This window comes from Centroberyx gerrardi, chromosome 3 (genome assembly GCF_048128805.1).
Source record: "Centroberyx gerrardi isolate f3 chromosome 3, fCenGer3.hap1.cur.20231027, whole genome shotgun sequence".
Classification (NCBI taxonomy): Eukaryota; Metazoa; Chordata; class Actinopteri; order Beryciformes; family Berycidae; genus Centroberyx; species Centroberyx gerrardi.
In genome coordinates this window covers 5,554,977-5,582,051 of record NC_135999.1, presented here as the reverse complement: position 1 = coordinate 5,582,051, position 27,075 = coordinate 5,554,977, and the positions used below count along the sequence as shown (strand labels likewise).

At 43.9% G+C, this 27,075-nt stretch overlaps 1 protein-coding gene across 1 annotated transcript; it reads right to left on the bottom strand.

The window, feature by feature from the left end:
• Nucleotides 1-272: 272 nt before the first annotated feature.
• On the bottom strand, nucleotides 273-26,754 carry LOC139929587 (myosin-9-like). The gene is made up of 43 exons (XM_071922532.2): nucleotides 26,540-26,754; nucleotides 20,783-20,973; nucleotides 20,344-20,484; nucleotides 19,987-20,143; nucleotides 19,721-19,748; nucleotides 19,106-19,199; nucleotides 18,570-18,590; nucleotides 17,477-17,569; nucleotides 17,263-17,326; nucleotides 17,043-17,141; nucleotides 16,510-16,653; nucleotides 16,248-16,343; nucleotides 16,037-16,113; nucleotides 15,514-15,708; nucleotides 15,161-15,334; nucleotides 14,698-14,871; nucleotides 14,348-14,462; nucleotides 13,764-13,954; nucleotides 13,124-13,245; nucleotides 12,839-12,908; nucleotides 12,558-12,718; nucleotides 11,513-11,621; nucleotides 10,850-10,981; nucleotides 10,433-10,639; nucleotides 9,983-10,120; nucleotides 9,437-9,560; nucleotides 9,147-9,318; nucleotides 8,597-8,809; nucleotides 7,963-8,107; nucleotides 7,620-7,826; nucleotides 7,271-7,375; nucleotides 6,903-7,055; nucleotides 6,222-6,470; nucleotides 5,762-5,974; nucleotides 5,216-5,428; nucleotides 4,838-4,999; nucleotides 4,283-4,411; nucleotides 4,013-4,101; nucleotides 3,249-3,372; nucleotides 2,539-2,747; nucleotides 2,001-2,109; nucleotides 1,591-1,763; nucleotides 273-1,313 (listed from the first exon to the last, which is right to left on the bottom strand). The coding sequence occupies exons 2-43, from the start codon at nucleotides 20,966-20,968 to the stop codon at nucleotides 1,205-1,207; spliced, it is 5,886 nt and encodes a 1,961-aa protein (XP_071778633.1). The 5' UTR covers nucleotides 20,969-20,973; nucleotides 26,540-26,754; the 3' UTR covers nucleotides 273-1,204.
• Between the last annotated feature and the right edge of the window lie 321 nt (nucleotides 26,755-27,075).

Here is a 27,075-nt window from a genome sequence, read left to right as displayed (position 1 = left end):
TGGGACTGGGACTTGTAGACTTGGGCACTACAGTTTCAACTGGCAGAACAGTTGAACAGGAAGAACAGTGTTAGTACAGCTTTTAAGGAAGTACGACCATCATTACTTGGAGTGATTAAGAGGATTCAAAGATTTTCCAACTTATCCAAAGCTCTAGTTTTCTTGCACATCTTTGCAGTAATACATCTACAGGTTGAAGAGGCTCCAATATTTCAGTTCTTGAGTCTTTGAGGCAGTTCAGTGATACAACAGATTAGGAAAAAATACAAATGCAGAGTATATTTTGTCAATTTATTTCAATATGGCATCTGATAAAATATGAAATAGCATTGGCATCAATATAATTACATATAATTTCTTTGACAATACAGTATTGGGGTGTCATCCTTGACCTCAAAAATATGTGGCAAACCATTGCAAAACTAATGTGCAGATAGAAGCCCCTTCTTCTAGAGTAAAGTGAGAGTGACTACATAATGACCCACCACCAAAAATGAATAAAATGTAAAACCAGTGACAAATGGTACATCAGGTTAGCTATCATAGATATATTATAAAAGTTTGATTACATTTTTCATTACCTTGCCGTTTCGTTTTCTTTTAACTCTCTATACCATGCTGAAGAACAACTAAACATATTCCAATCTTGTGTCCAAATTCTCTTTGTTGGCAGTGTGCAATTTTGGTGGAGGTAATAAAATGATTGAACTGAGAACACAGTGGGGGGAACGTATACAGTACAAATACATGGATTTTTTACCAACACTATCAAAGACTGCATGTGAAAGACAGTTTGCTACTGCATCAAAACATCCAGAAGACCCAAAATTGTGTGCAAAACAAAGCATAAAATGGCAAAATGGCAAAGTAACAGCATATAAACCATAAAAAGTGACTGCAATGGCTTGATACAAGAGCAGTATAATTATAGCTCCAAACAATATTTTATGATACACCAGCCAAGGAGAAAAATAGAGCAAGAAAAAGAGATTGTAGAAAAACAAGTTTGACTCACATTCACTGAGATGAGTTAGATTATTTGGCCAAATATAAAGATAAATGCATTATATGGAATGTAATAATAAGGCTATGGGACTGACATCAAGGGGAGCAAAAGGCTGAATCCTTTCATAAAATCTTTGTCTGATGGCTTGTACGTTTAATGTGTAACTATCTTTGCATGTTGACTGTTGCTCCGTCCCGTTCACTCGGGCGTGGGTTCGGACGCCTCGGTCTGCAAGTCCGCGTCCTCGTCACTGTCCAGGCCGGTGCGGGTGAGGACACGCCGCATGTTGAAAGGCAAGTCCCCACGTCTACAAAACAAACAAGAGTCGGTGGTTTAAACACAGGTCATTACAGTTACCATTGAAAATGCTGTATGTTAACGGGCAGGTGTATGAAAAGTGTATATGAAGTTATGTGACAGATTGCACAGATTGGTGAAGCAACCTAATAAAAAAAGGTTTGTAACCACCTACACCACCGAATTGTACATTGTTAGCTGGACAGTCAATAAAAAAGGAAGGCACTTTGGATAAAAGGTGTGCACCAGTGTAACACATTATTACTTGAAATGTTAGAAGACGCTACCTGAGCTTGCTCTTCAGGCTGCTGACTTCGCGGTTCATGGCGTCCGCCGACTCGGTGGCGTCTTCCAGCTCCCTCTGCAGCTTCCTGCGATAGGCGTTGGCTCTCGTTACCTCCTCCTCAGCCTCCTCCAGCTGACGCTTCAGCTGGCGCATTCGGGTGTTCAGCTTGTCTGCCTGGGGAGAGAGGGTTCACAGAGTGTGTAGAGCATCAGCGCATCAATGCATACACCAACATCAACCATACAGCAAGCTCCGCAAGGATTCAAGTCCAGATCATACCACAGAGTCAGACTTTTCTCTTCTCCCTTTGGTGATGCGGAAACTAAAAACTAATCCAAGTGCTCCCCACTTTGCTTTGTGTGCGTTTCCTTTATCTGATTCATGGAAAGGAGGATCAGTGATTAGGCCTACCTGGTCTTTGTGCTGCTCCGTGTTGCGCCGCTCATCATCGATCTGCAGCAGCGCCTCCTTCAGCTTCTTCTCCGTCCGCCTGGCCAGCCTGGACGCCTGCTGCCGCTCCCTGACAGGAGGAGAGCAAATGGCCTTGAGGAATCAGCACAGAGTCGCTCTACTCTTTTGAAAGTACAAAAAGTTCCCAAAGCAAGAAAAATGTATCCGATTCGCTTTCAAACACCCTCCGAGTTTGCTCACTTAACTGACTCACTCACTGCCCATCTTTCTTTACTGAACCAATAATACACAGAAACATATATTGCATTTCTGGAAGGTTCTAGGCCATCTCAAACAAATGCAAAACTCTGTGAAAGGATTATAGCTACTACGAGACAAGACAAACCCAAACATGGACTGGTCATAGCACACACACACATAAATGCTACAGAGAAATTGAACTCTTTTGAAAGAAAGAAAAAGGTCTGGTTTTCTTTAAATCATGCTCCATGTTTGTTTGCTTGATTGACCGTCTGACCACAGACGCAGCGGCACTCACTTCGACTCGATGTCCAGCTGCTCTTCCAGCTGAGCTATCTTAGCCTCCAGGGCGGCGATAGAGGATTTGTACTTGGACTTGACGGTTCCCTCAAGCTCCTGCAGCTTCAACTTCAGCTCCTTGTTCTGGCGGTCCAGCTGGGAGCGCGCCCCCTCCAGTCGCTGAGAGGTACTACGCTCTGCAGCCACCTCTGTCCCCAACTGCTCAGTCTGAGGTTACAGACACACAGAGGGACACAGATACAGTTGAGAGACAATGTTTAAGGTCAGCATATCTTAAAGTGGTAGTCTGACAAATTAGTCTACTTGTTGTTGTTTTTTTAATCTTTGGTGCTAAACGGTCATTGCTGTGGTTGTTTCTGAACTGCACTTTCCAGCAATCACCTGTCAATCAAACACTGTATCCGGTACTGTGATGTGTTTTTTCTTGGATTTTTGGTTGATCAAGCTGGAGCCTCTGTAGGTGGTGCTCTTTTCTTTGTCTGGTGGCTATCACTGCTCATGCTAACTACCCAGTTCTTCTTCTAACTACTGTTACTGCTGCCAAAATAAAAGTAAAATGCATGACCTATTTCACACCCAACACTTCATCAATTTAACTTTGTACAGTAGCACCTTGCTGGACTCCAGCGATGAAACTGCTGCTCTCGCTCGCAAACGAAAGGCAGAGCATTAGCCGCGACAATCAACATAGCTGAGATATGCCCTTACCTGCAGTGTGGTTCTCCTCAGGCGGTCGTTGACCATCTCGGTGTTGATCTGCTCCTCCTCCAGCTCCTCCTCCAGCTGGGCGATACGAGAATCCAGCCTCCTCTTCTCATCTGCCGCCAGAGAGCTGGGGAGGGAGTGAGGAAGAGGAGAAGTGGCAGTTCATTTGGAGGGTTGAAAGAACAGATTTCCTCCAACTGCGAACTGCCCATCCATTTCTAAATATACACGCACGTGTAGTATCTACATGTAGGTTTTGTCAGCTGAGATGACGGAGGAGGAGCAGGTGACCGATTAGCTCTATCTTCATGTGTTCGTAGCAGTTGTTGGTGGGAGGTGGAGGTTCATTTATAGTTGAAAATTGCTGTATTGCATAGATTTCAGACTTAAAATCCCAAATGAATGCATCTTAAATTTATTTTGTAGTACAATAAAAAAGTCAAGGGGGTTGAATACTCATTATAGCAATTGTAGTTGTAGTTATCAGTGAGAATTAAAGAGGAGCAGCTTCATTTTAGGGTTGCACTGATACCACTTTATCACTGCTGATACCATTTCCCAAATACTAACCACGTTCTGTCCAAATAAAAGTTTAGGTATTATTATAGTAATCAGCATTAGCTGATTACTTTTAGTCAACAACATAGACTTGGACCATTAGGTTAGTTGGATGAAAACGATGATTGTGATTTCTCCCATATGAAAACTGAGATACAGATTAACACATTCTGTGTGTGTTGTAGCTGTTGTTATTGTGTGGTCCTTACCTCTTGATGTTGAGGCTGTTAATCTCATCCTGGAGCTCATCTCTCTCGGTCTGGGCCTGTCTCTTCACTCTCTCTGCAGTGGCCAGGTCCTGGAGGAAGCAGGAGAGACGGGTATTGTTAACACTTCAATGCCTGATACTGCTGAGGCCACTGGGACAACTCTGTACAAAATCTGGTGAGTACTTACTTTCCACAGAGAAAAACAGAACAACTAACAGAGGGTACTGATATGGAACTCTCAGTTGTGCTTTTCCAATGTGACTTTTATACCTCCTGGAGCTGCATGGCGTCTGCCTCCATGGTCTTGACCTTCTTCTCATTCTCCTTGGCCTCGTTGAGAGCCTCGTCCCTGGACACACGCAGCTCATCCAGCTCTCTCATCAGCTCTTTCATCTGGGCCTGGGAGGTGGAGGTACAGAGAGCGGTGCAGAAGTTACACATCGCAGTATGTGACGGGTTCATTCATTTCTAATGACCACTTCTCACGACCAGTGCACACTGTGTGTGTGTGAGAACAGTTGGCTGCTGTTGAGCATGCTTCTAATCTTTCCTTTTGACTATGTAAACACTAGATGGCAGCAAGGCTTAGTTTTAGGGCAGTGAGGTACGGTTAATCTTTTCTGCCATGGACTCATCTAAAGTGTTATATTGATTTCACAATCAAACATGGATGAAACCGAAGAATAGACTGCTAATGATAGTTCATGGGTCTTTTAAACCATGTTAAAGTCATGCCGAAACAATAAACCCAGGAAAAACAATCGAACTTTGGCTCACTTTCCCAGTACATATGCTCTTACTTTTGTGTGTGTGTGTGTGTTTTACCTGCAGTTTCTTCAGCTGTTTGAGGGCCTCATCACGGCCCTTGTTGGCAGCGTCTATCTGCATCTCAAGCTCTCCTAGGTCCAGCTCCAGTTTCTTCTTGGACGACAGGGCCTGGGAGCGCTGCCTGCGCTCGTCTTCCAGCTCCACCTCCATCTCACGCACCTGGAGGGGAGTGACACCATACGGGTCTTTGATTTGTGATTTAGTCACTGTCACACTATGGTTCAACAATGTTTTGACAGTATTTTTGCACCAAAATGTTTATTTTGGTGATAAACTGAATACAGAAGAGTTCTTTCTACCCAAAGCATAGCCAAACACACAGAACATCTTGAAAAAAGTGATAGGGGATTGCCATTTTGGGGCCTCCTTTCCTACCTGTTTGACCAGCTGTTTCCTCCTCTCCTCTCCCTGCTCATCTCTGGCCTGCAGGTCCCGGTCAAACTGGGCCTTCATGGCCTGCATGTTGACCTCCAGACGCAGCTTGGCGTCCTCCGTGGCCTGCAGCTCGTCCTCCAGCTCCTCCAGTTGGACTCTCATCTCCTCCAGCTGCTGCTCCATGCCACGCTTCGACCTCTCCAGTTCATGGACCTGTGGAAGAGGAGGTTACATTGTCATTCATGCAGTATTTGTGCCATTTCCTAATCCTGATTTCTGCTGAGGGGAATATTGGCCATTTTAATTGCTTCAAAAAGCCACCAATGTATCATTGTCTTTAGAGTAAGGACTCAATGACTCAAGGCAGGAGCAGCTGAAAAAAAAAAGAGAATTCTAATGGCCTCAAAATCCTGAATCATTATGCAAGAAACATTTCTAGTGTTGAATCTCCCGCAAAAATCACTTTACAGTCTAAGCCAGACCCAAGTCATCCCTTTGCAACTCTCCATGCCAACTCCACCAAATGATGCCAGTGTTTGCTCTTACACTCTTGCCAACATCGTCCTTGGAGGAGACCAAGTCTTCCATCTCGGCCTTGAGCAGCTTATTGGCCCGGTCCAGCTCGTCCTTCAGGTCTGCCAGGGTTTCCAGTTCACGGGTCAGTGTCAGGGCACGCGTTTCCTTCTCCCTGGCCTCAGCCTCGGCCCGGTCACGCTCCTCAGCATACTGGGTGGAAATGGTCTTCTCCTCAGCCAGCATCTAGAAAAGGGGAAAGCAGGAAGCAGAGTAGGAGAGTCCACATTGAATTACCTCATGTGGAATGAAATAAGTTCTACTGAGCTGAATTCGGTCGAACTGAAGGTTTGTGGGTGAAATGAACAGTAGCATTCAAGTAGATCGAGAAATTTTGTGATCTCATTTCTAATCGTTATTTCTTTCAAAAGACAGTGACGGACCAAACATAGCTTGTCACAGCGATAATGTCTCTGCCTTGGGGATACAATACCTGGTCAAACTTCTTCTGCTTCCGCTCCAGGTTGGAGACGATCTGCCTCAGATGGTCCTGGTCCACCATGAGGTCGTCCAGCTCCTGCTGTAATCGGTTCTTTGTCTTATCCATTTTGTCGTAGGCTGAGGTCTTCTCCTCCAGCTGCTGGGCCACGGCGTCCATCTCCCGCTGGAGACGCTTGCGGCTCTCCTCCGCACCCTCCAGGGACGAGGCCTCCTGCTCCACTTTCTTCTTCATCTCTGCCAGCTGAAGACAAAAGTGAGGAGAAAGGGAGGTGGAAGGACAAGTCAATCAAGTGTGGGCAGGTTGAGGGAAACGGTGACTCCTGACTAATAGAGAATCAGGGTTAAAGTGCAATAGGAAAGGAACTCTTGTGTGAATTGTCACCTGACCAAGGGTTGGAGTCATTCCTCTAAGAATAATAAGTAGACTACTGATCTAGGACCACTAGTGTTCACATGACAACAATAAATAATAAAAACTATGACTGAAGAGGTAAGCTCTTGTCAGATCAGCACTCACACTACTTTATACATACAGATCCAGGACTACAGTACCACTACATTAATAGGAAAACAACCAGTTAATGTGATGATGACACGTGTGCAATGTAAAGCAAATATAAGGCCTTTGCTCAAGTGCACTGAGAAGACACAGAGCCTGACGCGGTGGACCGACCTGGGATTGGAGGGTGTAGACCTGCTTCTCCACATTCTTCTTGCTCTCCTCCTCTTCCTCCAGCATCTCCCGCAGGTTGTTCTGCTCGTCCTCCATCTGCCTCAGGCGGGTGGAGAGGGAGAGCTTCTGACGGGTCTCCTCCTGGAGCAGCTCCTGCAATGAAGAGGAGAAGAGACGGCTCAGGAAAACACATCTTGAACATTGTGTGCACGTTTCTGTGCATAACAATAGGTTGCCGGGCGGTGTGGCAGAGACGACGCTTCTTGCACCTTTAAATGTCCCTAAAACATATTTATATCTTCAACTGAATTAGAGAAAGTGAAAATGAGAGAACGGGTGAGAGAATGTGTGTGCACGTGTGTTCGTACCTGTGCATCCTGCATCTGAGACTCCACAGAAGAGAAGTCCTTGCTGGCCTTGATGCTCTTGCCCTCCGCTTCACTTAGGAGGCAGTTTACATTTTCTAGCTCCGTCTAGACATGGGATAGAAAGAAAGAATGAATGAATGTGTGAATGAATGCCACATTAGCATGTCCTCTTACCCACTCAATCCATCCATCCACCCAAGCAGTCAATCCATCCATCGTCATAGAAATATTAACACAAAAGTCATCCAACCTCTCCCCACCCATGCTCTACACTCCCTTGCCCACTGTCTAAGCATTTACCCAGCCGTCCCACCAGCAAACCAAATGTCAGACTCCAGTCCATCCGTACCTGCATCTTGGCCACCTTGTCGGCCAGCTCCTGCCTCTGTCGTTCACTCTCTCCGTGTTTGACCTGGAGTTCTTGAACTTGAGCCTCTGCCTTCTTCCGACGGTGTTCAGAGTCTCCTTTACCTTGTGTCAGGGTCTTCAGCTCGATCTGCACCTCGTTCCATTCGCTCTCCAGGGCCTGCTTGGCTTTCTCCACCGACACCTTGTTCTGGAGGAGTGGCACAAAAAAGAAAGACACGTTACTTGGGCTTGTCAGATGTTTGGGGACCACTCCACAAAAGATAGAAGATAAAGATGCCGCTTCTCAATTCTGAACACAGATTTTTTTTTCCAATTGTTTTTACCCTCTTGGCCTGTTCCAGCTGTTCATTGAGCTCGTCAAAGGTCTGGTTGTGTTTGTGTCTCATGTCAGCCATCTGCTGTTCGTGGACCTTGGCCTCTTCATCCAGCGTCTTCTTAAGCTGGGTAACCTCCGTCTCACGCTTGCTCCTGGAAAGGAGTCGAGTGAGTGGATGAAGGACGAGAGTATGAGAAAAGAGGAACAAAAAGAGTAATTACATCTATACAACCACATAAAAAAGACATTTAAATATCCTTGCACAACCTCGTTGTTGCCTTCAAATAGATATGATAAATCATTGTCTTTTCATATTGTTGCATATAATATCATGTTGCATATTATATTTTGTTGTTGTATAATATACACCAACATGAAAACAGCAACAATTACGCTTTCTATAGCATCCTTGTTGCCTTCAAATTAGGGCCTGAGAAACTGCCGTCATGGTACAACCTCCTTGTTATCCTCATATAGACACCACAGTTCATATTTCTCCTCAGAGATGTCCAGATTCACATAATGGCAGGTGGTGAAAAAAAAGTGAAAAAAAAAAGCAGTTTTCAGAAATTAAGTTAAGCCCACGCCTCTGGAAAAAATACCACATAAGCTTCTCCAAAACCACTGGAAATCACGGTTACCTGAGCTCCTGCTGTGCTGCGGTGGAGTCCAGCGTGTCCTCCAGCTCAGTCTTCAGGGCCTCCAGCTCCTCTCCCAGGTCCCTGCGGTGCTTCTCGGCCTTGGAGCGGGCCTGTCTCTCCAGCTCCAGGTCCTCCTGCAGCTCGGAGATGTGGGCCTCCAGCTCCCTGATCTTCTTCTGGGCCATGTTCTTGGCCGCAGCCTCCTCCTCTATCCTGGAGGTGAGGGGGAAAAGGAGGGATGAGATATACACTAGAGGTAGGTCTAGCATCTTGGAAATGAGAACTGACAATTCATAATGCTGTTTGACATGGATTTTATAGCTGATAGTTGCCCTTTTACAATGCGTTTTAAAATAGTTTTCATTTTTAAATGCAACCTCAGCATTGTACAATCCTAGTGATGATTTTGCCATTGAAATAACTGGAGAAACCAAAATATTAATGCCATAAAAATATACGTATTCGCTACAAATGTGCCTTAAGACTGCACAGAATCACTACTCGTTTTGAATTGAAAAACTTTCCCGAAATGTCTGTGTATGGTCCTGACCTGGCCAGTGCAGCAAGCAGCTCCTCCTCCTTCTTGGCCAGCTGGGCTCGGAGCTCGGCGATCTGGGCCTGCAGGTCTGCCATCTGGTCATGGAGCTCGGTGGAGTCTCCCTCCAGCTTACGACGGTTCTTCTCCAGCTCCTGACGCTGCTTCTCCTCCTTTCTTAGACGATCTGGGTGTCAGAGAACAGAGGAAATGGAATTCCTTATCGTCTCAGTGGGTCGAAAGAAAAACAACAAGAGAAACAAAAAACAAAACAAAACAAAAAAACACAATAGTGTAAGACTTACCCTCTAAATCGGTGATCATGGCTTCGTGTTTATTCTTGAGCTTCTGCAAGCTCTTAGACTTCTCTTCCTCCTCTGTCAAGTTGGTGGTAAACTCGGAGATCCTCTCCTCCAGCAGCTTCTTCTCCTGAGGATGACAAAACAACAAATGCTTATAGCTAACTACTTTTTTTGTGCTCATTAGTGTCGACAGCCAAGCATAAAACAAAGTCTGTATCTACAGTGTAGCTCAGCACATGCAGGCCGGCTGTACTCCCGAAGATATTTAACTCTGCTAGACAATAACCAGATACTTGACTATACTACCTAATACATACAAATATTTAATCTCAACTAAATACATACATACTGAATACATTGATTATAGGCTATAGTTAGAAGATATGTTTGTCTGTCACTATCTCCTACTTTCCCCCCTTTTCTTTCTATATCAAACTGCAATCGTGTGCATATCTTGGGCAAATGTAAATGTACGGGCCACTATTTATACCTCAAAAGTCCAAATAAAAGTTCCCAACAAGGCTAAATAAACATGCCATTCTGTCAGACCTTGTTGAGCTTGTTGTTCTGGTCGTCCAGCACCATGACATCCTCCTCTATCTTCTTCATCTTGGCGTCCATGGTGACCTTCTCCAGCTGAAGCTTCTGTCTGGCTCCCTCCTCCTCATCCAGCTGCTGCTCCAGGTCCTGCATGGAGAAGACAACCAATTCCAATGTTTATCCCATAATTTAAAACCTTTACATTTACTGTGAAATGCATTGTAGGCATATGCTATATAAAATCAAGTTTGATTGATTAATTGACTGATTTCCAGGCCTAGTTGTGAAATAGTATTGCCAACAAAAGGAAGTTGTAACTTTGAGGAAGAATCCACCGTCTGAAAAATGCAAAAAAAAAAAAAAAAAAAAGCAAGATACGTCGCCAATAGCTGTTTTTTTTAACCGTGTTTAAGTGTTTAGAGTGGGTTTTTCCTTTACGTCCCGCTGAATCTGACTGACCGTGATGTTCTGTTGCATTTTCTTCCTCTCAGTGTGCAGCTGGGTGACCCTCTCCTCCTCCTCCTCCACGCGGGCCTCCAAGTCATGGAGGATCTCCTCCAGCTCCTGCTTCCTGGTGGCCAGGCGGGATCTCATCTCCTCGGCCTCCGCACACAGCTCCGTCTCCGCCTGGAGCTGCTCCTGGAGGGCCAACTTCTCAGCGTTCAGCTAGCAGAGGGGAGGGGGGCAAAGTGAGATCAGTTACTTATATCTGAGAGCTGAGTTAAGATCTACAGGTGCCAGGTTTGGGGGTTGGCAGACTGAATCCAAAACAAAAATCTAAATACACATCTAAAAATTGGTCCACTTTCACAGATATGGAATAAGACTGACCCTAGATTAAGCCACTATCACAAATTTGCTGGGGGAAACTCATACCTGCTGTTGCTTGGTCTCAAACTCCTGGAGCTGCTGCTCAGCCTGCAGCTGTCTCTCCTTCACCTTGACCAGCTCTTCCTCTTTGGCAAACATCTCCTCCTCCTGCCTGGTTACCTGCAGCAGGGGCTTCACCTGGCAGAAACAGACAGGATTCACCAAGGTTATTAAAGCAGAAGGCAATATGAGGAGAGAATGAAAAGGCACTCTGAGGAGGACATGGTAGCAACTGCGAAAAGTCAATGTGTGCTGAAATCTGACGTTCTAAAATTTGATTAAAAAAATATATATATCCCCCAAAATGTCCCAGGACCCCACCTTGTGGCTTAAAACAGCCCACTCAGCAGTTCAGAAACCAAATTGTATTGGCAAACAATTAAAAATCAACAGTGTATCACTATTCACTCCGTCCATATCTATACTATAATATGATATATAACTCCTGTCTTAATCATTATATATATTTTCATATTTTATCATATTTCATATGTCTTAGTCATAACTGTGCTACTAACAAACAATATGTCAGAAAGCAATGTACCAGCAAACATGCTACTTCTGATATGTTCTCTTCCCCAGTTATTGGGTTGTGTGAACATTTTGGTGCACACTTAGAAAATGAAAAAGCAACTTAAACCGCCTTCATTAATCTCCTTCCATCTGTACCTTGGTGAAGAGCCTCCACCACTGCCAGTTCCTGAGTTTGAGGTAGGCGGCGCAGTTCCTCTGGATAACCTTCATGGCTGTCAGCTGCTGCTGCCTCTTGGCAAAGGCTCTGGAGTAAACAAAAAAAGAAAGTAAATAACAAAAGACAGACAATGTACTGCAACTTATCATAGTCTCTTAATTTCAACACATACAGATGACAGATACAGATGGCAATACAGATGTGTAACCCAACAAGTACAGATTCTATACAGTCCCACAGGTCATTCATGGCAATGAAATAAACACCAAGTTATCAGTTTATTTGAATGTCATCTCAGCTCTCTGGCTTCATAGTTGATCAGCTGCCTTCATCTCTTCTGTGGTGCATACAGTAACATTAGGCTATTTGGCTCGCGAGTTAAAGTTAACAACTAAACCATTAGTAAGCAGTGCTTATAACATATTACATACATAGAGGCACTGCTTATACAACATCAATTATATAATGCCAGACTATGTGTTGTCTTACAATCATAAAATCACCACTCCTGGCTGTATTGCAGCAGTCAATGCAAGCTAAAGATGAAGAACCCAGAACATTCTCTCATTCAGTAACGTCACATGAAGTCATTTTGCATACAAGAGGATTATAAGAGTTGTGTGAGAAATTGCAGCTAAGATGTGAAGATTTATAGTTGAAGTTAAATTATCACAATAAGACTTATTTGCTTTTATTAATTAGATACTGCTCAATAAAGAACAGACATGATTTGTACAAAATGATCATCACACCTTGATGAAGTTTGACATCGCTTAGGTATCGAGGAGTGAAGTGTCTCAACCCTGACTGACCTGTATTTGGCTGAAGTCCACAACACCATGGCAACCATGCCATGGTACGAACTAACGGACAGTTTCGATTAATGAAGCTATTCTGGTGTGTTTCTTTCATTCTACTTGCAGGTCACATGTGGCATACATCGATGTATGTGTTTTTGATACGAAATAAATCTGATATGAAATGTTTTCAGTGTTGTGGATCAAATGAGTAAATCCCTCGTACTTGCGGGCCACGTATCCCCTGCACCAGGCCTGGAAGCTGATGATGACGTCAGTGATCTTCATGTCCCTCTCCTCCTCCAGGTGGGCCAGGACCCCGGCTCTGAAGAACACTTTACTCTGACCGATGCGGAACAGGTTGGGGTCCAGCTCCAAGGCTTTGATCTGAGATGGAGAACATTAACATTGTGACATTAAGATGCTGACAAGTCAGTAAGATAAGAATGAGCCTTTTGTTTCACTTATGGAGAAATGGTGATTTTTAGACTAATTTATCGGTCTTACCATGAGCACACAGGCTTGCTTGCCATCCATAAAGCCTTTGGGAATGGCATTTGGAGTGAGGATCTCATACCTGAGAGACAGAGAAGCAGTTACAGGAAAGAGTGTTTCCAGTTGTTCAAGTCTCCCTTCAAATTGTGGATTAAGGAAGGCGGTTGTTTAAAGGTAAACCATCTCAATGCAGTAATTCCTTCAAGGGTACAAGGGTCTAAACCTAAGTCTAAAACTGAAACAATATGTAAAACACCAGAAATTAGAGTAATCTGAGTATCTCCTACTGTATGTTACCTCTGTCTGAACTCCTGGAAGACGATGCGGTTGGGGAAGCCCTGTCTACAGATGCGGATCCCCTCTAGGACTCCGTTACACCTCAGCTGGTCCAGAACCAGATGAGGCTCCAGTTTACCAGCCTGAGGGAGGAGACAGATACACACAGTACCATTACAGAGTTGTTCATGAGATCTGTCCTTTTTATATAGATGGGTAAACAAAACAATTTTTAATTCTCCGTAACTGCGTATTAAAACTGTGGCTCAGAACCCAAAATGGGTTGTGGTTATTATTCTGGCGGGTTGCCACATGTCAAGTAAAGCAATATGTTTTGGTGAGTCTGTCTCAAGAAGAGGCAATTTTTTTCATTTGCCTCTAGGGGCTGAAAGGGTTAAGATCCCCAGCATTCAAGAGCCAATCATCTCTCATTCTTCTCTTCTTTATTACTGCCGGCTCTCTAATGTGCAATAGAGCTAGTATGCCAACGCACATTATTAATTCGCCATATATTTTGCTCTCCCTCGCCACCATTTGAACACCTGTCATAATGAGTGTCCAGTGTTCACTCGTACAGCAACATAAGGCTCATGCATCAGCTTTTGGCAACAGCTGCACCTCGGGTAAAATGTGACAAATATGTTGTTGCTGCGTTCTGTACCTTCTTCTCGTGGTTGGGGATGATGCAGCGGACAAAGTTAGGGTTGGTATTCCTGAGCGTGGCCATGAGGTTACCCAGCTGCTCCTTGTACAGCTGGCCCACAGTGCGGAACATGCCTTTGCGGGTTTTGAATGCGCCGTGCATGGAGTCCGACATTCCTGCCACCTTGTCCAGGCCAACAATACGGTCCACTGTGAGGACAGGGAGAAGTACATCAGAACAACCGACCCATATGTTTCATCAGGGTATTGATGAAGTAGTCTAGGAAGTCTAAGTAGTCTAAATCAGTCTGTTTAAATGTACAGAGGAAATTAAGGCAAATTGAGTTACACTTATGGATGGCAAGTAATTATCTTGACTGCAGCTCTGTTTACCCGACACCAGATGGCCTTGCTCTTCCAAAATTGAGTTGTAGTTGCAGTAAATTGCTAGGTAGGAACGGTCTGTTCTGCGATTGGTTCATTTTCCTGGCATTATACTGGTAATAAACTAAAAAGGTATTTTAAGCTACGTTAATATGCTTAAAATGCCTACTTAATACTACACAGTGTGCGTTTTGAGATGCATGCAGTTACTCCACTTACTGTCTCTCCACAGGTCAGCAATAAATTTATCTGTAGACTGGTTGAGCAAAGTGGCCACACACTCATTCAGAGGATCCATGTTTTTCATCAGCCACTCATCGGCCTTGTAGTCCACCTGCACCAGAAGAGAATGTAGATGTAAACACTGAGGTCCATCATAACATTGTCAAGCTATCCCAGACAATCCCCCTTTATTTGGTTTATGCCTTAATGCCCCGTCTTATTTTGAAGCACATTGCAAGCATTTGTAAAAAATTATTTATATAAATTTGACTTAAGTTATCGACTGATTCAACAATTAATCTAAGAAGGTCATCTGTAGTGAGAGGATTCCCTATAGGCATAATGACCTTTCCAGCATAGTGGATAATGCAGAAATCAACGTCATCCTTGAGTTTCTTGGGCTTTTGGAACTTGGGGCTGCCGCCCTGCTCCTGAACCACCTTCTCCACAAAGGTCTTGTCGGTGGCCTTGGGGAACCAGCACTCCTCATCCAGCAGGGCCAAGATGCCTGGAGGTCCGGCCTGAGAGGAACAGAGGAAACAACAGCCAGAGGAGGACTAGTCAGTCGGCAGCTCAAAAGGAATCCTGACTGATTTAATAAGCCGTTCGCAGCTTTACTTTATGTACAACGCATGCTTCAACTTGCATGGGACAACTATTTGCCGCTGGAAACTAAGCAGTGTCATCTGCAGATAGCCTGAAAGCAATCCTTAAGATGAAGTGTCACTCCAGGTTAAGGGTGGGTAGGACAGATATTAGTGCTGCTAGTGTATAAAGCTTGTGGAGGAATAATAACTGCGGGAGACTTACAGGTTTCTCAATAAGGTCGATGCAGGGCTGCAGGTCGAGGCCGAAGTCGATGAAGCTCCACTCGATGCCCTCCCTCTGGTACTCCTCCTGCTCCAGGATGAACATGGTGTGGTTGAAGAGCTGCTGCAGCTTCTCGTTGGTGTAGTTGATGCACATCTGCTCAAATGAGTTCAACTACAGGAGGAGAGAGAAGAAAAGGGTTGATGAGAGGGAGAATGCGGAATTTATCGTTATTATTATGTTTTAATTGTGGAAATATTCCCAACGATAAAAGAGAAAAGGTATATCTTGAGTCAAGTACATCTGTGGTTGGAGAGGCAAGTGCATTATCTCTCAAGCCCTAAGTCCCTTACCTCAAAGATCTCAAATCCAGCGATATCTAGGATGCCAATGAAGGAGGCTCCCTGTCTCTTGGTCTTGTCCAAGGCCTTGTTGATCCTCATGACCAGCCAACGGAACATCCTCTCGTAAGAGGCTTTGGCCAGCGCCTCAACAGCAAACTCGGCCTGCTCCTGGGTCTGGGCCTTCTGGACGTAGTCCCTGCCAACCTGGATTACATGAGGAGAAATTAGACGAAACAATACTTCAATGTCATACTTTGATATTGAAATTTGTGTCTTGCCCCTAACGGCACATTTAAGTTATTTGCATGGAATCTCTGAAATTGTCTCCCTGATTGATTCATTTGTGCGTTGATTTGTTTTGGGTTTAGAAACTGACATCAAACATCAGATCAATTCCCAAAATGGCGTCCAGTGACAGACAAGAGCGATAAATGGGCATCAAAAACTGTATATGGCTATAGACACACAGTTAATCTATTCATCTATTTATACCATTGATTGGTAAGGAATCACTGTATATTCCCATACAGACCTTGATTCTGGGGGACAGGATGGCTCGTGTGAAGTCAGTCACATTCATCCCCAGCAGATGACACACTTTCTGGGCAGCTGGGGGTAAAAAAAACAAAAACATAGGGGTCATGTTGGAGGGTGAATAGGTAGGTGGTGGATGAACTGGGAAGGTTTGAGCGAAGGCAGTAAGAAGGGAAGGTGTGGTAGCATGGACGTGTGAATGTGTGTACCGGTGTCATCAGGCATGGAGGCCTGGTCAGAGTGACGCTCCTTCTTGAAGCTCATATTGCCCAGCTGCAGCACGGCCGACACCACCTTCAACAGACCTGACCAACAAACAGAGAAGAGCTCAGTGTGTGTTGGGAAGAAGGAAGCATATCACATTGTGTTACACTCTGGAAATGGTGCTATTGGCAGAGATACAGCATTTTATATGACACATTCATTGACCATAAACAAGTTACAACAAATGGACAGTGGGGGCACAGCTACCAGTTCTTTCCTCTTCTGGGATGCTCATGATCTTGAAGGCATCCATGGTCTCAGTGAACATGTCCTTGTCCTGCTGGCCGGGGATCGTCACGTTGCCGTTGGACAGGAAACGGTACTTGCTGTAGTCTTCCAGACACAGCTCAGCTAGGCAAGGGAGAAAGAGGAGAGGAGGAGGAGATTATTCATTGAAAATTAATTGTGAACAGTTTAACTGAGGGAGTTCTGCTCTTGCGTTCACATGGGACTGATCAACTCTGCGTGGCTTGGATGCAGGAGAGAGTAACCTCAGGTAGAACACAGTTCCTCCTCCACTAGTATAACTGAACTGAGAAACGGGAAGCTCCGATTTCAATCATGGTGGCTTAGCCCAGCTATTTCCTCATGTATTTGCCAAGTTTCACAAGGATTTGTGCTTAATGAAATGTCTTGGCTCTTGACAGTGCATGTCTAACTCAGTCATTAATATATATGCCCAGCTCTGTGTATTTGTCAAGTATAATAGGGATTCGTGCTCTAATAAAATGTCTACTCACAGCGCATCTTGTCCCCTGCTCCTGTCAGCATGTAGTAGAAGACATGGAAGCTCCTCTCGTCTTTAGCTTGTCTAATGGCTCGAGACTTCTCCAGCAGATCTGACGGCGTTCCCGTCAAGGACAGACAATGGCAAAAACAAATGCAGCAGAACAACAGTATATTTAAATGCAGTACAGAAGGAATCAGAAAATAAAAGAAGCAGCATATTTGAAAAGATACAAGTTTCAATGTTGGCTCCGACAATGTATCCATTGACATCAAAGTTGATCCTGATGAATTTTCCCTACAAGAGAAAAAAGAGAAAAATTTGACACTTTTGAAAATGGTGTTGTGATAGTATTTACTAGTGATAAGCAGCACTAAAATTAGATTTCTGGTTGACTATAGAATGATATTTTAAGACCGGATGAAATTAATTTGAGGCTGCTCTTACGAATCGGGAGGAGTTGTCGTTCTTGACGGTCTTGCCGTTGCCGAAGGCTTCCAGGATTGGGTTCGCCTGCAGCAGCTGTTTCTCCAGTTCCCCCTGGCAGAGAGAAGACAGCAACAACAAACTGTAGACTCCAACAATCCTTCATCAGGACTCTTTCCCTTGGACAACATGCATTAAATCATGCATTACTTGTGTAGCGTAGCAGTTATTTCATTGCTTAATACACACACAAGCTCTGATAATGTGCAATGACTCATTAGGCTTGTAAAATAAACAAAAAAAAGAAAATCAGGCTGCACATTCAAAAGAATAACCTCGGGGGATGTTATCATTTCCCAATCAACCACACACACACACACAAAGGCAAACATTAAATCCTGCACATTCCAACACACATTCCCCAGGCACAGCAAGCCCACTCAAGCACAAAAACCCTGTAAGACCATCCCTTGTCCATGCAGGCACGAACAAGAGAACGCGGCGAAAAGCACACGCAAGTTAGCCGAGATCCCCAAAGGAAATGCAGGAGTGCACTGTGACACCCCGGACGAGGCAGGTACTAGAGTTTACAACAAAGACCAATTCAAGGCTGACCAGATGGGGGGGAACAATGGCTGCTGGGTGGAGCGGGATACCTTCACCACGTACCAAGGTGGAGTTCAGTGTTTCAGACAGACCGGAGATAGGGTTACCGCTTAACTGCTCTGGTGTGTCACTAGGCAGCTCACCGCCGCAAGGGAAACACCCATTGAGAAGGTGTATCTCTTTCTCTTTTGAACCCATTTCAGACTCTTTATATGCAGGGAAAACTATCTGGTTAATTAAAGCGACTATGCAACCCAAAACTAAAAATCTAAAACTCTAAAACTGTAATAGGGGGAAAAAAAAAGGTATGGAAATTGCAACTCTTGCCACTTTGCATTTATGAATTCTTGTTATTTGTAAAGCCACAATCCCTTTAAAAAAACATTCTGAATGCGTTTCCCTCAATACCCAAGGCAGGGAAAGTGAGATTTTGCTGTTAGTAAAGTAGTGCATGAGCAAAAACAAAATCAGACGCCAAATGTTTATGGAGTCAGAGAGATGAACTCACATGTGACAGTACTGCACTGCCCTAGAGATGGGATGAGAAAAACAAAAAGGAGAGAATTTAACACATTTGATGCCACTGCAGTGTACAGATTGCATAACTGTTAGAGTATACCTGCTGCCGGCTCCATTCAGAGCCATAAACAAGAAATGATTAATGTAGGGAATTCTAGGGAAGACGCTACACACAAGATTAACAGTAAGTACACACACACACACAGACACACACACGTTCTGCTTCACTTCTGGTCACCGCAGAGAGGCGAGGCGGGCAGGTCCAGGCCTGAAAGAGGAATGTTAGGTAGAAGCCACACAGCACAGAGAGGTTAGGAAGTTACAGATTGGCTAAATACTAACATGGAAAACTACAGAGGAGAGGGAAAGAACAGAGAGAAGCAGGGAAAGTAAGAGGGAGTAAGAAAAAGACATGGGTGGCCTGGTGCGCTCTTTCTTAATCTTCTGAGAGGAGACACCATGGGGAAAGAAGCAGGAGGAGGGAAGGAGGAAAAGAAAGAGAAGGAATAGCAGGACGTTACTGACCTGATCTTTCTTGGACTTGAAAGATGAGGCAACGTGGGCCAGATACTGGATGACTTTCTTCGTGTTTTCTGTCTTCCCTGCTCCTGACTCCCCTCTGTGGGGAAAAGACCAAACATACAAGGGAAAAATTAAGATACAGAATATGTAGCATGCAGAAGAGGTTCAAATGTAAAAAGGTATACTGTAATATACTTGCAATATGGCGGGCTATTGAGACAAATTACTTTTGTAGAAATATTGATTTTAAGGCATTAAAAAGGTATCAAAAAGATACAGAATGTTGAATTCTCATAATTACAACTAAACTGTTATTACCTATATTTTTACTGAAGAAATTAATTGTGCCGGTCTATCTAGAGAGGCAAATAGCCTGTAGAAATGTTAAAAACAAAGTAATAATAATCAAATGTATTTCATTCAGCATTGTAAGGCTTTGAATAAAGTTTTGAATGTGAAGAGCCAGAATCAGTATTAGTACTAAAAAAAAAAACATACCTGGCCCCACGATAAATTCTTATGCAGTATTGTAAAAATAGATAATTCAACTAGAATTAGAAACAACTACATTTCTAAAGCAAATCATGGGGAAGATGCGAACAGAGAAAAGTGACCTACGTGCAAAGGATGGACTGGTCCTCACGATCTGGTAAAGGAGGAAATAAAGTGGGATGATCAGGATCATGAAACACAAGTTGACAACTTGACATCATTCAAAAACACAAGCAGTTGAGGCAGAGCTCAGTGATGGTTTGTCATTGTTGTTTTTGCGTCAGAAAGCATGTGTTTACACCCTGTGTGAGTGTTTGAGTGTGTGTATATGTACTGGTGCATGTTGTACTACCGCCAAATAATGTGCAATACCGCCACACCCCTTCTCCTACCCTGCATCATGCTCCTGTAGGATGTGTCTGTGATGGCGTAGATGTGGGGGGGCATCTCGTGCCTCTTCTTGCCCTTGTACATGTCCACTATGTCCTCGCTGTAGATGGGCAGGTACTTGTACGGGTTGATCACCACGCAGAACAGACCCGAGTATGTCTACGCAAGAGAGAGAGAGGGATTGTCAGAATAATATAAAAGAAGTGGGTTGTAACATCATGCGTGCACACATGAAAATCATCCAATCTGCTGCAAAGAGAGAGAGCGAGAGAAAGGGATGTGTCTGATACATGTGTGTTCATTCAAGCACACATGGGCTATATGTGTTTCTGTGTGTGTGTGTATCCACCCCAACTCACATAGATGAGGCCGGAGTAGTAGCGGTCCTTGAGGTTGTGCAGCACCGAGGCCTCATTCAGGCAGGTGAGCTCGGCCATGTCCTCCACCTTGCTGAACTTGGGCGGGTTCATCTTCTGGATGTCGTCCTTGTTGACCTTCACCTGAGATGAGCAGAAAAAGGAAACTTGTCAAGTACTTCCTGGAATGTGATTGAGCCACATGAACAGACTCTGAATTGAGGATTTGCTCAAAGTTGGAGGCTTGATAAGTCATATACGGTATCTAGACTCACAGACTCACTTTTTTTATGAATTTATAATGGCATAAATCAGAAAAATGGTCATTGTGTACCTGCCAAGGTACGTGGTAAAACTGACTTACCAGCCAAAGCTAAAACCTAGCAGCACGTGGCTGGTATTAACTTTAGAGTCCTGATGCTACGACTATTTTGGTCCTCACCTTCTTGCCAGAGTCGGTCAGCTCCACCACACACTCCTCCCCATGCTCCTCCTTGACGGAGCCGGCCTCGAAGCCCAACTTCTCCGAGGGGACCCACACCAGCTTCTTGGTGGCCCAGTCGGCCTGGGCCAGAGGGTTGTTCACCCCGCTGCGGTCCCCGTACAGGAACTTGTCTGCGTCCGTCATGGTGGCTTTAAGAGAGAGCAGGGGAAAAACATATTTAGGACGGATTATCAATTCCGCAGGACGTTTTGGCTAGGCTGTGAATAAACCTAAGAGAGAAAATCAAAGTTTTTCACAGCCCTCAGTTAGATCCTGGCTCAAGATTACACACTCAGTAATACATCCATTTATCCAATTGGTAAGTGCAGGGTCTAACAAGTCAAATTTTTTCAATAAGGGGAGAAACATCCACTAGAGGCCCTGCATGCAGAGCGGTGCAAGGGAACAAAACCAATAATGCATGCAGGGAAAAACTCTGTCAATATCCAGTTTTATCAAAATTGTTGACCCCCACTCCTGTAACTACAAAGCCCTGCAACACCCAGAGTCGAACAAATATCAGTCTCCTCTACCAGCTCTACCAGTGTAAAGCTCTGGACACAAATATCAGAGCTTCAGGGCAGCACTCCATCCAGCTGGCCCAACCAAATCATGTCAAAACAAATTATGTCACATATGGGAAAGAAATGACCAAATCACAAAGCAAACTAGACTTCTATGTGACCCCAAACAGAGAGTACACACTGGCGTTGAACAATCTCCACAGTCTCCAAAAGTTCCCCATTTATGTGAAGAGAAGAGTCGGTGTGCAAAGTTGGCTGCAAAATACGTTACTTGCTGTCACAGTCACATTGTAGATAGCTAATCTGTAGATAGCTAATCTGTTCTTATTTGACTGTTATTGTTCTGTAGTGAATGCAATTCAATTTGTTATCTTCCGCTTTGGCAATGTGTGGCATCCCTGTGTCATGCCAATAAAACAGTCATTGAAGTGAAAATCAACAGACAGAGGGAAAGAGGGAAATTAAGGATGAAAATGTACAGAAAAATAGATTGGTACAGTGGGAATTTGTTGAGGGGAGAGTGTTGCGTTTTCATTTTGAAAATGTAAAAGAAGAAACCATCACAGTATGACTGCACATTATAAAAGGAGGGTTCAGCTTGTGTGCCTTCAGTTCATAAGAGTCACATGGCCCAGAACCATTCTCCTGAGGAGACCTATTGTTGACTATTCATATACATTTCATCTGTTGGGAACGTCAAATATGACCTTATTCTGTTTGAAAGCCATGTGATGCCCATTATGTGGAAATGTGGTTTAACCTGGCAGACAACAGAATATATGAAGCATGTGGCCACGGCTATTTTCTGTCCTCAGTTATTCATGAGGAATACACACACACACACACACACACACACACACACACACACGTTCTGCTGAGGTGATGCAGATGTCTGAGTAGCAAGGTTCTTAAAGTTTTTGACGGGCCAAATAGAAAAGTTATTAGCCATGTTTTGATGCCACTAACCTGCAATGGAGGTTTTGCTGAATAAATACTGCAGGCTACTGGTGGAATATGGTAAATTCTGCTAGATTAGCCCTACACTATGGTCTTGAAAATTTGGGTTCCTTCGTTCCATCCATTTCTGGGTTCCAAAAAGACTGAAAGTTGCTATATTACATGAACCACAAGCAAAACATGAGTGATTTTTACGGCTACCCTTCCAAAGTCAGCCAAAACCCCTATATGGTGTTATTCAGGTCTCTGCTATAACTCCTCTCCGGGTTATTTAAGCATACAGGTGTGTGAGCCGGGTTACAACTTGTTAGTCAAATACCATATTTACAGACAGGTTCTCATTTCCTTAAGGTATGTTTTCAAAAGGACTGGAGATGTTAGGAGAGCGTCCCGTCCTTGAGATATTGCATGACTATGAAACTTCCTAAAACGCCTTCCACTAGAACTTCTTGACATCTGACTAAAGCCCGTTGTGTATGGGTCACAGAGAAACACAACACACTCCGGGGCTGTTAAAATTTACTGCAATGCCACAGTAATAAGAGGCGCATCACGGGTTTGGGCACGTAAACCACCACAACAGCTATTTTTTCCCCTTTTGTGCAGCTTTATTATTATTATTATTATTATGAGCATGCAACCCGTGATCTATGGCCTATAAAAGAAATTACAAAAAAGTACATCAACAGTAAACATAACATTTTGTTTTCTATCTTCCATACTCTGTTGGTACTCTTTCCTGAAGGCATTTTTTGATAATCTTCAGCTGGCGACAAGTGACTGCACTGTAGCTTTAACACAAACCTCAATTTTACTTTCTGACCATCGTTAGGAAGATCCAATATTGTCAAACATCATTAATGTCACTGTATGACCTGAGGGGCACCGCAGTCAGATAAACAGCTTCACCTGTCCATCCCTTATTCCCCGCCTGGCCTACATTCCTTCCTCACCCGCTCATTAGAAAAGGGAATTCCACAAATTCCCGACTCCATCTCCCATTCCTTTGCTTTACCAATTAACCCCACCCCTCTCTTCGGATCCGTCATTTCCGTCAGGAGCCTGTTAACTGCTTGGCTAAAAACACTCCACTCCACTGTCCAACCGCTCTGCTGATGGACAGTGAAGCTGGCTCTGTGCACCAGAAGCCTCCAGTTGCCCCTTATGCAATGGGGCTGACGGAGGGATGACAGTCAGAGGCAGGGAGGAATGTCGGGAGCAAGTCCAGACAGAGAGAGAAATGTCATTATCTCCAACCACACCCTGGAGAAAGAGTCTGCCTTGTTAGGAAAAACAGAATTAAAATTCCCTTAAAAGATAAAATACCATCTTCATCCAACTCCTCTGCTTTCAGCAGCTGTTGTCGTGCATTTTCTCTTTGTGATTTATGAATAATGTGGAATTTTGTACCATCATATGTAGGTGTAGTATAATTTTCCAAAGAATAGTATCATACCTCTCTAATTATTTAAGGTTTCATATCCAACAGTGAAGACATGACAATTTAAACCAAGGCTGTCAGCAACCTTTAAGTGAAACCAAGCTAAGCCTCAATCAAGGGAGACAACGTTTGTACAAACGTGTGCACACACATCATCTGAGCCGTCACCCTCCTCTCAGGTACAGAACAGATGAGAGAGCAGGAGACCAAGTGTGAGGAGAGAGACACGGAGAGAGAAAGAGATAAAGACAGAGAGAGTGTATGTGTGTGTGTTTATATAAAGAGAGGGATAAAGGGATAAGTGCATAAGGTGTCATCTGTGTCTCTCTCTAAGTTCATTATGTGCTCAGACTCTGGAAGAGCAGTGGGGGGAGGAGGAGGAACAGAGTGGCATTTCTATTGGTTTATCATGTGCCATGTAGCGGACACCTAACACAGACATCCTAAAGGAAAAGTGGGGCCTGCTTTCTTGCAACAACTTAAAGGAAAACTGCAGTAATCCCAGAAGTCAGATAAGACTAAATGCATCATAAAATGACAATTACTATACAAGGGACTAAATGTATGATTAGAATAAGGCTAGAGCAAATGAAACCATTAAACACAGAACCTAAACAAAAAACTGACCGACTTGTAACATTCACATGCATGTGGCTTCACTCTGAAAGCCATCCATGGGCTAACTTCCTCAGGAAGTTGCACAAACTGCCTTGCACATTTTGATACTCTCTGGTTCTAAATAATTGCACTACTTCAGTCTTTAGGTCCATCCTTTAGTACCAACTCGTATTCTTATCCAGAGAGAATGACAACACAAACATATCCCCATCAAAATCTCCTCCAGCCTAGCTCCAGCACATGGCATAATATCCAACATACAGAGTGGATTGCACTGATGAGCACTAAGCCTCAGGCTCCAAAGGATTTCCAGTAAGGATTTCAACCGGCATCTTATGACCGGTTCATCCCTGTCTGCGCCCAGTGTTGAGACCTCACCAGATCCCTTCACCTGGTTAACCTTACTGACCCTAAGCCTTGGGAGTCTTTTGATTTAGTCAGCAATACAGATGGATTGCCATTGTATGCATGGGACTATCTAATCTAATCTGAGGCTCTGGTGTCCCTCGGGCTGACCGTGCCTCCTCTGCACGTTTTCAGCAGCGTCTCCCGTCTCCTGCTCGCTCCTGTTCTTGGCTGCGAGTCAATCCCTGCTTTATCCTGGCTTCCATGGCTCTTACCAAACACAGAAAACACACATGGCCCTGTAGTGACAAGCCCTGCCATCTGCAGCCTGTCTGCTGATAGGGGTTTGGCGGGGTGAAGGATTGATAAGGGCTGAACAATGTTTTGGTACAGGTTTGGGCTTTGCTATGATGTTTGAGTCAAAGTATTAATGCAGGGAAAGGCAGGATTTGTGATTACTGAAGTGTTCCGCCCTTGGGTTTGAGTGGGGTGGACTGTTATGCTTGCTGAAGATGTGTAATAGGCAGAGGAGGTGGACCAAAATCGGCTATAGCCTTTTAGGGTAAGAGGGTGGTCATGTCTTACTTGCGCGCATTTCATTGGCCAGCACCATTTATGAAACACGGATGAGCTTGTATAGCTGTAGATGTAGTTTCTTGGCTGAACCAAAGGAGGAGGACTACATTTTGATCAGTAATGCTTTTGCAAGCGGTGACTAGAAATAACTTGTACAGTCACCAGGCTTAGGAGAGCAGAAGAATCTCCATAAAACATGGCTAATCTATCCACAGAAAAGACACTAGTCAGTACCAAAGCCAAAGATTAGTTCTTCATTGTGACTGTAGGCTAATTTTATGTCTTGAGGGCAGATACACATCAGGGTGTGTTATGGAAAAATGAACCTCCAAGGTACGAGTCAAGTGCCAGGTACATCACTTGACAAAAGACAAGACAAATAAATAGGGCACATTAGAGGCCTGGCCTAACTAACCTGAACTAGGCAAATACCACAGGAACAGGCTAAGGCCATTACTGTGAATACCTGCGTTCAAAACTTGCATTTGAATACAACAGGCCAGGCATGTTTTTCCTGTATAGCATGGAGGAGGTTAGGCTCTTAAATATTATAATTTCAGTCTAAATAAAGGATGAGGCTCAGCAATAAAAAGTTGTGTGTTTATAAAGGCAGGGATGAAGTGGAGGGTAAATCCACCTAAACTCTTGTTTACCCACCGTTTTATTTGCAGAATAGGGTTTATCCACCTTTTTAGGCTGACAGAAATATCTACAGTATGACATAAATTTATAGTATACATCTAATGATATGAAACTCATATCAAGTCATGTGATTATATGGTCTTGTGAGGAAAAGCATAAGTTAATGCTTTCTGGAAAACAAAAAAAAAAGATTGTTTGTGGAGGTTAACGATTAGGCCACACATGTTTTGATTTACTAAAGGGGGAGTGAGGCTGTATTAACCATAAGTTTCACAAAGTATCAAAAAGATTTGACCCATTTGAAGTGCTGCTAAACATTGTAATTGTCCGACATAATGGATCATGATTCAATTGGAGACAATACATTAATTGAGCACGCGCAGGTTTAAAAGGCTCCTCTGCATCGCGTGATGAGAACACCTGGCCAGGCGCGCGACGTTTCTCATCTCATAAAATCAAAACAACTATTTCCCTATGCTCATTTAACGTATAGACTCTCCCCGCTGTACTCAAAATTTTCAGGTAGCCTACACACCATCAGCTGGTTTAAAGATAGATAGTGTCACCCTATATCTAGCTTTAGAAAACTAAAAAAAAAAAAAAACAACATACCTGCTTTTCAGCTTCAGGCACTATAGGTGAGCTCGGTTCGTCTTTCGCTGTCCGTGCTTGCAACAGCCAAGTCCCGCTCGACGTCAAACTCCACAAGACACGAAGCTGCACAGCGGAGTTTCTTTTCTCTCTTTCTTCACTTCGGCAGGTCCGTCTCTTCCTCTCTTCACCTCCGTCTCTGCTCTGTCATGCGGTCCAGCTGTCCAGGCGTGGCTCGGCGAGGATGGACGGTCTGTAACTTTGATCCGCCCAGTTTTATCATTCACAGGTAAGTTAAGTGCCCCGCCCCGCTCGGGCTATGCTGCCTTCAAGTGCTCCTCGTAAACTCCTACGTGTTATCGCTCCATTCAGGTGCTTTTTTGACATAATGACAAAATGGACCCTGAAACAAAAGCAGTTTTTATTGTGGTCGTTTTTTAATTTTAGAAATCAAGAGGCACAAAGCTACTTTGTGCTGCAGCATCATAATGAAGAGGAGGAAATCAGCACTAGGCATGTAATTCATGTTTTAAATCAGTAATTATTAGTGGTTGTAA